This window comes from Dama dama, chromosome 19 (assembly GCF_033118175.1).
Source record: "Dama dama isolate Ldn47 chromosome 19, ASM3311817v1, whole genome shotgun sequence".
NCBI classification, from domain to species: domain Eukaryota; kingdom Metazoa; phylum Chordata; class Mammalia; order Artiodactyla; family Cervidae; genus Dama; species Dama dama.
In genome coordinates, this window is record NC_083699.1 from 82,473,036 (window position 1) to 82,486,126 (window position 13,091).

At 39.5% G+C, this 13,091-nt stretch overlaps 1 protein-coding gene across 2 annotated transcripts in view; it reads right to left on the bottom strand.

Moving 5' to 3' along the window:
* Positions 1–5,879: 5,879 nt before the first annotated feature.
* The window catches only part of RYK (receptor like tyrosine kinase), a 114,093-nt gene continuing 106,881 nt past the window's right edge, over positions 5,880–13,091 (bottom strand). For both annotated transcript variants that reach the window (XM_061167626.1, XM_061167625.1), the window contains exons 14-15: positions 7,809–7,945; positions 5,880–6,299 (exon numbers count right to left, since the gene is read on the bottom strand). In XM_061167626.1, the coding sequence (XP_061023609.1) occupies positions 6,188–6,299; positions 7,809–7,945 (249 nt within the window). In that variant the 3' untranslated portion in view covers positions 5,880–6,187. The remainder of the gene's footprint in view (positions 6,300–7,808; positions 7,946–13,091) is intronic.

Sequence of the window (13,091 nt, forward strand, 5' to 3'; positions counted from 1 at the left end):
GTATCTAAGAGGAGGAAAAAAAAGAGCAAAGGCCAGAGGGACACTGCCTAGAGATTCCAACACAAAACTTAAACACAGCTTTATCAAGACATTGCGCTTCCTGATGAGATTACGGTCAAGTCAAACCTATTTTTGGCCTGAGCAAGTCAGTGTTAGATGAGCTTCATTCAGAATATGAACTCCAGCACTTTTCTGGGGCCAGTTCCTATGACCAATTCCTCCTCAAGTCCACCAGTGTCCAGAATGTCCTGTTCTCTGAGTTATGCAGACAACATTTAAGATGTTCTTTAGATGTATATTAAGTAACACTGTCACCGAATACTTTCAATTCAAAATTAACAAACCTTACATGAATGCAAATAGTCTAAAAAAAGCATATAAAATATAGTCCAATAAATTCATGTAATATTTCATTAAATGAATAAACAAATGTTTAAGCTTTTTTAATAAGAATTTTTATGGAGATAGACAGCTAATCTCTAGCTTACTTCCAAAGGCTCTAGGTAGTGAGACTGTGAAGCTAGAGGAAAGGCACCTGGTAGGAGATACTACAAGCCAAACATTGAGGAGAACAAAAATATCCCTGCAAGGCCAAACCTATTAAGTGGTGGCAGAATTATGGACTGGTGGAAAATAGTAGGGCTGAGGCCAAAGGAACAGTAATCACGATGGAATAGTAGGGTTTTCTGGATATAGAGGCTTCAATGTTAGGTAGTCGTCCTGATCTGGCTTTCTCAAACAAGGGCAGGACTCACCAACCTAAAAACAAGCTGACTGGGCCCTCCCTACACTGGGCAAGACTTCCCAATCACTGTACCTCCTCTCATACTGACAGAACTCTGAAGCAGTGATACTGCTTAAGGAGCCCAGAGACCAGCCCCTTACCCCATTTCTGCACAGGGGTAGACATTGCTAGCTGCCCACCAACAGCCATCCCTCCTTTCTTACCAATGGAAGGTAAATCTTGTTCAATATATGTGCTCAAATGTGCATAAACTGATGAATAGTGTATGTTTACATACATGCTTGCATATATACACACACACATATATATATTCATTACAATGGAAAATTTTGCATAAAAAGAAACACTGAACATGCTAATATATGCATGAACCCCAAAATGTTATGCTGCATGAAAGAAGTTAGACATAAAAAGTTAAATGTTACATGATACCATTTACATCAAAGGTCTAGAACAGGCAAATCTAGACAGACAGGAAACACACTTGTGGTTGCCAAGGGCAGGGTAGGATTGGAATTAGGAGCGATTGCTGATGGGTATAGGGTTTCTTTCTTTTCGCGTTGGTAAAAATGAATTCAATTGTGGTGATCACACAAGTCTATGAACACACTGAAAATCAGGGTTGTACACTGGACGGGTGATATGTGAATTAAATCTCAATAAATCTGTTGAAAAAAAATCCAACAGAACTTTATTTCCCAAGATGGTGGACTGCTAGGGGTGCCCATGTGCTACAGCTCTGGCCAGTAAGATGCTGGTGGATGTAAACTATGGGTAAGTTGTCTCCTCAAGAAAAAGACTCAACTAACGCATGCCTGTTGCCTTTCATCCTCTTCTCATCTTCCTGCCTTGGGGGGTCCCTCACAACAAAAACATGTGAAAGCTGACAGAGGAGCCAAAATGGAGGTAGTGGGTAACGGGTGATATCCTGGGATCCCTGCACTAGCTCTGGCTTCTCTCTCTCTGGAGTTGTTATGTGAGAGAAATAAGCCTGTATTTCCTTAAGTGATTATAATCGTGTTTCGATCGCTTGCAGCCAAATACTATTCCTAATGATGCATGCTAGCTAACATCAGCAGGACTGATTCATGGAGCCAAGAAGGCAAAAAAAAGTAGACTCAGAAAGACATAAAGTGGATTCTAAACGTAACATTCAGATGCCATGCAGCAGGCCTTAATTTTTTTTAAAAGGGTAGTTATTTTACTTTCAAACTATACATGTTTTTCCCAGTTTTGTACATCCCCAAGGGGGTGCTTAACCCTCTCCAAAAACAAATTGCTAAAAAATGTTTTAGTTTTGAAATACTGATAAACCAAATATGAACAAATGGCATACTATTATTTGTTCAGAGGAATAATTTCAAATATAATCAATTTCCATCTTTTTTTAAAAAATAATTTCTTTATTTTGGCTGTGCTGGGTCTTCGTTGCGGCAAGGACTTTTCTCCAGTTGCAGTGAGTGGGGCTCCTCTCTAGCTGTGGTGTCCAGGCTTCTCATTGCAGTGGCTTCTCTTGTTGCAGAACACAGGCTCTAGCGCATGTGGGCTCAGGTTTTCACATGATGGAAATGTTAAAAGTTCTGTGCACCACTTGCCTTCACCCTCACATTCCCCCCCGCAGCAAAAACAGAACCTTTACCACAAGGAAAAAGATCGGTGGCTGAAGAGGTTTTCATACTTGCAGACCAAATGATAAGAATGAAGAGGACTCCACACCCAAGGGATTTTTCTCCCTCTGCTTGGTCATTCCCATGAACAGGGAAACATTTCCTGACACTGTATCTTCACCTGGGAAACACAAACATGCCCGTGCCCACTCCCCGCATCCCCTTACCCCAATACTTCTCTGATTTCTTCTAATTACAGCTCCATTTCCCTTCACAGCAAAACGTTCAAGTAAGGTCTCCACTTTCCCACCTAGTATTTACACTTCAACTTGCTCCAAGCCCTACTGCTTCTGCCAAAAACTCCATAATGCCAAATCCCACACAGGCTTCTTCCTCCATTTTGAAATACTTTCTTTCGCTTTTCCTGTTTTGTTGCTGTTGCTCTTTCCAAGTAGAGTGGTTTCTTCTCAGTCTTTTGTTATTTTTTCTTCTTTCACTAGACCATTACAAGTTGGAGTGCTCAGGACTCAGTCCCAGGGCCTTCTCTCCATCTGTAACTGCTCCCAAACCAAGTTCATCCAATGCCATGGCTTTAAATATGATCTACATGTTACACTCCTACATTTATATGTTCACTAAGACCTCCTCCCACTAAGACGAAGGTTCTCATCTATCTCCTTAACAATCTCCACTTAGATTACCAATCAGCATCTCAAACATGGCTTATACAAAGTTACTGATTTCCCCTGCCAAAGTACAGTCCTGTTCTGAGTTTTTTTGTTTTTTTTCTCCTCCATCTCAGTGTATAGTTTGGCCATACAGATTCAACTATACATTCAAGTGTCAAATTATCATTCCTGATTGTGCTCTTTCTTTCTTCACCCCACCCTCCAACATCCAACAAATCAGGTCCAATCTGTCCCTCCTGATTTCCTGCACTACTCAGATTAGTCCCAAACCACTATCTTGTCTCTCCTAAACTATGCAACAGTTTCTTACAGTCTCATTAGCTTCACCCTTGCCTAATCTTCACAAAAAGTTGGCATAATCTTTCGTAAAAGACAAATCAGAACATGTCACACCCTTATTTAAACACTCCTTGCATGAAATTCCATTGTATTTAGAATATAAATGTGTCACCTGGCTTACAACCCACCCTCCCCACACAGGTCTGTCTCTGCATCTCCTCTGCAGCCCTCTTTCCTAACAACAGCCTAGCCACACTGGCCTTTATTCTCTTCTTCCAGTGGCAGCGGCTGGAGAATGAACAGGGATGGCTGACACTGGAGGCCAGCTCGTTCCTGCTTTAAGGCTTCTAAGGATGTCCCTTCCGTCTGGATCATCTCATAGCTGGCTTTTTGTCATTCAGATCTCAACTCAAATGCCAGCTGCCCAGAGAAGCCTGGCTAAAGACATTTCAAGTTACTCTCTCTGATACCACTTTGCATTTTTTTTTTAATAACACTTACCAAAATCTTACTTATGTTCATTATCTGAGTCTTCTAACTAGAATGTGAGACCTAAAGTGGGAGGGACATCAGTGTCTTGTTCCCTGCATATCTGGAAGGCCAGATGTACAATGGGCTCTCAATAAATACAAACTTGAATGAATAACCCAAACTTCCTTACTTTTAGATAGAAAATTTCCTTACAATGGGGGTGTTATAAGAAAGGAGAGAATGTAACAGAGCTCTTGGTCACTAGAGTCAGCTAATACCACATCAGTGCTTTGCCAATTTGCTTCTTTCCTATAAAAATTACATTCTCTACAAAATCTATTCAGTAATATCCACAAACCACTGGAACGAGACCAGCCATGGAAAACTTATAACTGCTGTTTTTGTTGAAGTCAATGACTCCAAGTAGTTCAGCAAGAAAAACCTAAGTCTTAAGCCACCTCTAAAACAAATATACATACATAAAATAACTTATAAACAGAGATACAGTTAAAGGCACTGCACATCCAAGCAAACTGAGAGCACCTCTTACTACATGCTAACTTAGGGGAGACGTCAACGATAGCACTTTTTTATTTGAACTGATCTTGTGTACCCAACTGTGATATCTAAACAACATACTGTCCCAAGCACTTAAAAACAAGCACTGAATGTTAGAAGTGATGCCAGAGCTTAACCACTCACTTCATGTGCATCATAACATACGGTAAATGCTATAAATATTTGTTGACTGAATGCCTTCTAAGATTGCAGGCTGTGAACCCAAACTTCTGTGACTTACAAAGTTCAAAGAGCTTTAAAAGAGCTGGCCCTTCAGGGGGCTGAGTACTTCATAAAACTGAAGAACCAGTATTAAAAAGAAGCACACAGAAAGACCATGGTCTTGGCTGCTTGTAGCAGAGCACGTACCATGTGAGCTGTTTTCCCAAATGAACTGCTGATTGATAAAGCTCCTTTAAGAACAGCAAAAGCAAAAAAAAAAAAAAAAAGAACAGCAAAAGCCTTCAACTGCTATGTACCCTTTCTACTCTCTAGTGAGGATGGGAGCAGAGGCGGGCACCTGCAGGCCTAGCTATTAACATTTAAGAGGCCCATTCACCTCTGCCTTAGGCCAACTATAGCCAAGCATAAACACACATACCCTGAATTTAATGGCTCTGGAGAAAAGCTTTAGTGTTGTAACACTGTCCTGTAATAATAATCTCAACTTTTTATTAGAACCTGGAGGCTGAGTAGATTCAACTGCACTTGTGTTAGGGCTTGGGAGCCTGAGTGAGACATGCATGAAACGAAACAGGGTATCCAGCTGTTGTGTGTTCAAAGACTTACCAGACACAAACAGTCATTCATTATGAAGAATATTTTCAATACTGTCATAATATAAAACAAATCTTTTAATTTTTCAAGTGTTTTTTTTTTAAACATTTTATACTTAAGTCAGCCTTGAAAATAAGCACAAAATCTACCTGTTTACATTTTTCAACTCACAACAACTCAAGCACCCATTCTGTGCATAGCACTATTCTAGGTGCAAGAAAAGGGAGTCTTAACTATAAAAACAGGATTTCACTTTCTGGAATTCTATTATCTCCTTTTCCAAACAGTAAAAATAAATAAAATCACCATTGTTTACTGTTGACGCGCCCCCAAGTCCACTCCTGGCTCTCAGAAATGCTAGGTTCTGCCAAATTCAAGATGTTTCAATGAACTCAGTTCCTACTTCCCGCTAAATAAGAAAGCAGAACTCTTTTTCATTAGAAAAATAAAAAAAAGAAACAATTTTCCATGAAAGGCCAGTCTCTATTCCTAATATTTTTCTTTTTTCCTCTCTAGCTTTTCTTTAAGTTTTCTTCCTCCAACATAAGCTTTTCCTGTACAAGGCAAACCAACATCTTTTTCTGTTTTTCTTTTCCTAAGAAAAAGTACTGCATCTTGAAGACAAACCATTCCCAAGACTGGTGATATTAAAACAAACAAAAAACTTTAAAGGTGAATCACCTACATTGATGAAGTAAAAAAAATAAAAAGCAGTTGGCATTAAGATAGCTATTCCAAATATCCATATTTAAACAATTTTAAAAACGGTTTATTTATTTTGTAACAATGTACCCTAGTCCAAAGTTAACTATGTTTAAAAAAAATTTTGGCCAAAAAATGTACACATTTTCAGTTCAATCTAATAAAAGTGATATCTAGAAAATATTCCGCATCATTAAGTCTGTCTCATAAAGTTCAAATTCTAAAGCATTCCTAAGGCACGGTGTTCTGGAAGGCGAATGTGCTTCTGTGGTGTTGCGTGACGTAACGCGGCATCCAACACTGGTCCCAGGCAGGCCCGCGGGCACCCTCCTCCTGGCACTGGGACGGCGACAGCAGAGTCAGACGTAGGCCCCCAGGGCTGCGTGGAACTCTGTGAGACACTGGACCAGCTGCTGGAACTTGGGCCTCTCCTCCGGATCCAAGGCCCAGCAACAAGCCATCACAGCAAATCTGCAGTGACAAAACCAGAAAATTTGCCTATTGACGATATACCGGGTTGGCCAAAAAGTCTGTTTGGGTTTTTCCACAAGATGTTACTCTTAACCTTTTGATCAATATGATACCAGCTACGTTTTTGGTCTAAACGTGGGTGTGGAGAGGAAGATATATTAAAAATCAATCTCTTCGCAGAGCAAAAATGAGTTATCTGGATGTTACATGTAGATTTCAATTCTGAACCATGTCAAAATGTACCAGCAAGTAAAGATTTTATGTAACTATTTAAAACAGTCAAAATAATAATCTGCATTATCCTTTACAGGTGATTCTTGAAGAACACAGGGCAAGGGGAGCTGACCCTCTGCAAAAGTCAAAAATCTGCATATAACTTATAGTCAGCCATTCATATCCCCAGTTCCTCCACATCCATAGACTCAACCAGCCACAGGCTTTGTGATACTACAGCATTTATCACTGAAAAAAAAATCTACACGGAAGTGGACCTGCAGAGCTCAAACCCACACTGTTCAAGGGTCAACTGTACGTAAGTTGTGAGAGAAAAAACTTGGAGGAAGAGGAAGCTGTAACTAAGCTGTAAGAATCCTGGATCGGTAGTCAAATCTGTACAAAGCTGCCCCCTCACAACAGTATAAAAACCTGAGGGGATTCTGGAACTGAGACTTAATCACTGGGCACTCCATCACCCCTGAAGAGCCTCCTGCCCACTCTGATCCCATTATATGGCAAGACTAGCTATGTGGTAAAAGCAGGACACAGGAGATATTTTACTCACTAGACTAAACATCTTCCTTATACGTATATCAATTCACACCAGTTGGCAAGGCCAGATGGCAAACAGAAGGGCTCTATATAGAAGCAGAAGAGGGCGTCAAAGGATGAGATGGGGGGATGGCATCACCAATGCAATGGACATGAACTTGGGCAAACTTCGGGAGATGGCAGGGGACAAAGCAGTCTGGCATGCTGCAGTCCATGGGATTGCAAAGAGTTGGACATAACTGGGTGACTGAATGAATAACAGTGTATTCAATGTTTTCTCACTATGCAAATGAGTATCTTGGATTAATCACTACAAATATGAGACAAAAAAGTCCTAATGTCAAATGCATTCAAGAGTGAATGAGTCTGGCTGACTTTGTGGTTGCTCTGTGTGCATGCTCACTCAGTTGTGTCTGACTCTTTATGACCCTTTTGACTGTAGCCCACCAGGTTCCTCTGTCTATGGGATTTTTCAGGCAAGAATACTGGAGTGGGTTACCATTTCCTCCTCTTCCTGACCGAAGAATTGAACCCACATCTCCTGCATTGCAGACGGATTCTTTACCACTGAGCCATCAGGGAAGCTTATGGTTTCTCTACAGGAGTATAATTCAAGTCCAAAGAGGCATGATTCTCGAAAGAGTAGTCTCTGTATTAGTATGGACACCTGTTCTTATTTCTTTCATCCAATCATTGTAAATGGAATCAAATCCATGTCTTCAGGCTCAGAAAGAAACTTACAGTTCATCAGGGCAGTTGATTGGCTGGGCTATTCGGTAACCATCTTTCAAGTATGCGGCCATCTCAAACGGGTCGATGTCCACATAGGGTGTCTGGCCCAGAGTCATGAGCTCCCACAGCGTCACTCCAAAGGCCCACTGAGAAGAAGAGAAGCAACACCATGAGGGGATATTTAACACAGTTGTCAGAATGCTGCTACTTGAGGCCACGTACAGATCAAAAATACCAAACCAATCAACTCTTGACATATCCAGTTAGATTCTCTTATTGAACAGAAAAGAACACTTCAACGAATGCATCCTCTAAGATGGATATTATTATTGTACATTTTAAAGTAATTAGAGCCACTGGAAAGAATTACTGTTGATTTTAAGCCCCACCACTCAGAACTGTTAATTATTTCTAAAATTTTCCTAATATTTAAATGTGCTACTTTAAATACCATGGCTAGCCTGCATAGTTGAGAAGTGGAAAGTGTAAATCGTGTAAAATACAATGTCATGGATTTTTACTATATTCAAATAATTTAAATTAACAGAAATTCAGGAAATTTCAGTATCCTGAAATTTCAACCTTGCTTGAGTAAAAGATCAGATTTATTTAAAATCAACATGTAAACTATTGGTAGGAGCAGAAATCATAAGCAGTGGCAACAGTGCTTAGTCATGGTCCAACCAGGGCTCCTCAGTTCAGCTGCAGCTTCTGGGGAGTATGTGGTTGGCAGGAATACGTCTACATGCAGCTGCTGCCATGAGGCAGAAAAGGACTCAGACTAGGATACCCACTCATCTGCTACCATGCATGAGCCTTGAGATCAGGAGAGCTGAAGGTGAATAAGAAGGAAGATATCTGTGTACTATGCTATCACATTTATGAATCCCTTCAAGTTCTAGACTTTTTTTTTTTTTTTTTCACTTTTTCTCATTTTTTTCATTTTTCCTTCACAACAAACCTATAAGCATCATTGGTAGCCTGATATTACAGATGAGGAAACAGGCTCAAAGAAATAACTTGCCACAAAATACACTTTTTATAAGTGATGGGGGGAAAAAAGGAAAGGAAAAAAGAGGAGAGGAAAACACAAGAACTGGTCTGTTTAAAACAGTTAAGCACAATGCATTAAATTTTAAGCTTTTTTTAAAAATAATAATAAAATCTAGAAAATTATCTAAAGTATACAGATTTTTTTAAAATGTATTAGTGAACAATAGCTTTATTTCTTATTATAATCTAGACAAACAAGAAAACAATAGAATGGTATCTTTTAGAGTATTTTTTAAATTGTTGATGAAGAATTCTATACTAAGCAAAAATATACTTGAAACATGAAGACAAAATACAGGTTTTCAAACAAAAGCTGAGAGAATATGTCACTGGCAGACTTACACTGTGAGACACATGAGAATAGTTCTTCATGTGGAAAGAAAAAACACCGACGGGAATTTGGATCTAGTCAAAGCATGAAGAATAATGAAAACATGAACTAGGTATTTTTTCCTCATTTAAAAATTTCCTTAATAGACTGTTTAAAGCAAAATCCCATGTGCTGTGGGGTTTGTAATATAAATGAAAGTATTAGGTTGGTGCAAAAGTAACTGCGGTTTTTGCATTGTTGAAATTTACCATCTGATACTGGAATACACTGTTAAATGTGGTTATGTTATACACCATTTTAATGTGCATTTATTTATTTATTTGCTAATGACTTATTACTTGCTGTTTTATATTTATTTTAGACTAGGGAAATGATGTTAGATAAAAAGCAAATTCGAGCAGTTTTCTTATTCAAGTTCAAAATGGGTTGTAAAGCGGCAGAGACAACTCACAACATCAACAACACAACTGGCCCAGGAACTGCTAACAAATGTACAGTGCGGTAGTGGTTCAAGAAGTTTTGCAAAGAAGATGAGAGGCTTGAAAATGAGAAGCATAGTGGCCGGCCATCATCAGTTGACAACGACCAATTGAGCGCCAGCATGGAAGCTGATCCTCTTACGACTACATGAGAAGCTGCTGAAGAACTCAACATGGACCATTCTACAGTCATTTGGCATTTGAGTGAATTGGAAAGGTGGAAAAGCTTTGTAAGTGGGTACCTCATGAGCTGACTGAAAATAAAAATAATTGTCATTCTGAAGTGTCATCTTCTCTTTCTCTATGCAACAATGAACCATTTCTTGATTGGATTGTGACAGGCAATATAAAGTGGATTTTATACAACAAGCAGCTATGATCAACTCAGTGATTGGACTAAGAAGCTCCAAAGCACTTCCCAAAGCCAAACTTGCACCAAAAGGTCACAGACATTGTTTGGTGGTCTGCTGCCCGTTTGATCCACTACAGCTTTCTGAATCCCAGCAAAACCATCACATCTGAGAAGCATGCTCAGCAAATCAGTGAGATGCACCAAAAACTGCAATGCCTGCTGCTGGCACTGGTCAACACAAAGGGCCCAATTCTTCTCCATGACAATGCCAGACCTCACGTCATACAATCAATGCTTCAAAAGTTGAATGAATTGGGCTATGATGTTTCGCCTCATCTGCCATATTCACCTGACCTCTCACCAACCAACTACCAATTCTTCAAGCATCTCTACAACTTTTTGCAGGGAAAATGCTTCCATAACGAGCAGGAGGCAGAAAATGCTTTCCTGAGAGTTTGTTGAATCCCAAAGAATGGATTTTTATGTTATGGGAATAAACAAACTTATTTCTCATTGGCAAAAATGTGTTGATTGTAATGTTTCCTGTTTTGATTAATAAAGATGTGTTTGAGTCTAGTTATAATGATTTAAAATTCACGGTCTGACCACAATTATGTTTGCATCAACCTAATAAAATGTATGTCCAGACCAGCATAAAGGATGGGTAGGGATGAGTGAAACAATGTACTGTAAGGTGCTTATATTAAATATGAAGTGGCATAATATTCGATAGCAGGATGTGTACACTGTAAATCCTAGAACAGGTTTCTTAACCTCAGCACTACTGACATTATGGAGTGACTGAATTTCTGTTGCAAGAGGCTGCAGGATGTTTAGTTCAGCAGCATCGCTGGCCTTCAGCCACTAGATGCCCCAAGTAGTGATAACTGAAAATGCCTCCAGATACTGCCAAATGCCCAAACCCCCAGGACAGAGGGTACAAAATTGCCCCCAAGTGAGGAAGCCCTAAGCTAGACTGATCAAAGAAGATAAAAAGACAGAACCAAAATGAAGAATAAAAAAGGAAACATCATTACAGGCCGCACAGACATCAAAAAATATCACAAGTAGCTCAACTTTATGCCAATAAATTCAGTAACTTAGATGAAATGAACAAATTTCTTGATATACACAATTACCAAAACAGACACACAAAAAAGAAAATCTATATAGCTCAGTAATGTTTTTTAGAGAAACTGAATTCACAATTTAAAATGTTTCCACAAAGAAAACTCCAAACAAAGAAATAGCCAAACAATTTCACTGGGTGAGTTCTATCAGGCTTGAAAGAAAAGAATACAAGCCTGTTATTCGTTTGCTAGGGATGCCATAAAAAGCACCACAAACCAGGTGACTTGAACAATGGTATTTATCTCACAGCTCTGGAGGCTAGAAGTCCAAAATTAGGGTGTCAGCAGGTCTATTTTCCCTCTGAAGCCTGCAACGGCGAATCCTTCCTTGCCTCTTCCTCGCATCTGGTGGTTTGCCAGCAATCCTAAGTGTTCCTTAGTTTGCAGCTGTAGTACTTCAATTTCTACCTCTATTTCACCTATCATTCTCCCCTTGCAGGCCAGTGTCTCTTCTTATAATGACATCAGTCATACTGGGTTAAGGTTTACCTTAATTATGACTTCATCTCAACATTATATCTTTAACAATTCCAAAAAGTCACATTTTGAGGTATGGGGGTTAAGAGTTTCAATGTATCTTTTGGGGGAACACAACCGAAACCACAGCACCATCATATACAAACTCTTTCAGAAACAGAGGAGGATGAAATACTTCTCAACTCTTTTTTAGACCAGAGTTATCCTAAATAAACAAAGAATTAAACTTTTTGGAACTTAATATCTTTTTCATTAATTGTTACCACTAAGTAGAGCAATGGAGATCCCTGAGGTCTATGCTTTGGGAGGAGGGGAGAGAACAGGATCAGATGCAGATGGGCCTGTATTTATAAAATCTCCATAGAGACAGATCTATTGAAATTTCCATAAACTTACCAGTTTAAGAGTAATATTCTATTCTGCTTAAAAATGGATAAATGATTTCAAATTAATAAAGTTAAAAGAAAGTGCCTGCTTACACACAGGTATTTGTCTACCTTTAAACTTTATATGGCAAATAGATGGGGAAAGAGTGGAAACAATGGCTGACTTTCTTTTTCTGGGCTCTAAAATCACTGCAGATGATGATTGCAACCATGAAACTAAAAGACGCTTGCTCCTTGGAAGGAAAGTTATGACCAACCTAAACAGCATATTAAAAAGCAGAGACATTACTTTGCCAACAAAGGTCCATCTAGTCAAGGCTATGGTTTTTCCAGTGGTCATGTATGGATGTGAGAGTTGGACTATAAAGAAAGCTGAGTGCTGAAGAATTGATGCTTTTGAACTGTGGTGTTGGAGAAAACTCTTCAGAGTCCCTTGGACTGCAAGGAGATCCAACCAGTCCATCCTAAAGGAGATCAGTCCTGGGTATTCGTTGAAAGGACTGATGCTGAAGTTGAAAGTCCAATACTTTGGCCACCTGATGCGAAGAGCTGACTCATTTGAAAAGACCCTGATGCTGGGAAAGATTGAGGGCAGAAGGAAAAGGGGATGACAGAGGATGAGATGGTTGGATGGCATCACCGACTCGATGGACATGGGTTTGGGTGAACTCCAGGAGTTAGTGATGGACAGGGAGGCCTGGCATGCTGCAGCTCATGGGGTTGCAAAAAGTCAGTGGCTGATTCATATCAATGTATGACAAAACCCACTGGAAAAAAAAATAATAATAATAATAAAAATTAAAAAAAAAAAAAATAAATTAAAAAAAAAAAAAAAAAAGTCAGACACGATTGAGCAACTGAACTAAACCTTTATATAAACTCTTAATAATGATAGTAGTTGGACTGCAAGGAGATCCAACCAGTCCATCCTGAAGGAGATAAGTCCTGGGTGTTCACTGGAAGGACTGATGCTGAAGGTGAAACTCCAATACTTTGGCCACCTTATGTGAAGAGTTGACTCATTGGAAAAGACCCTGATGCTGGGAGGGATTGGGGGCAGGAGGAGAAGGGGACAACAGAGGAT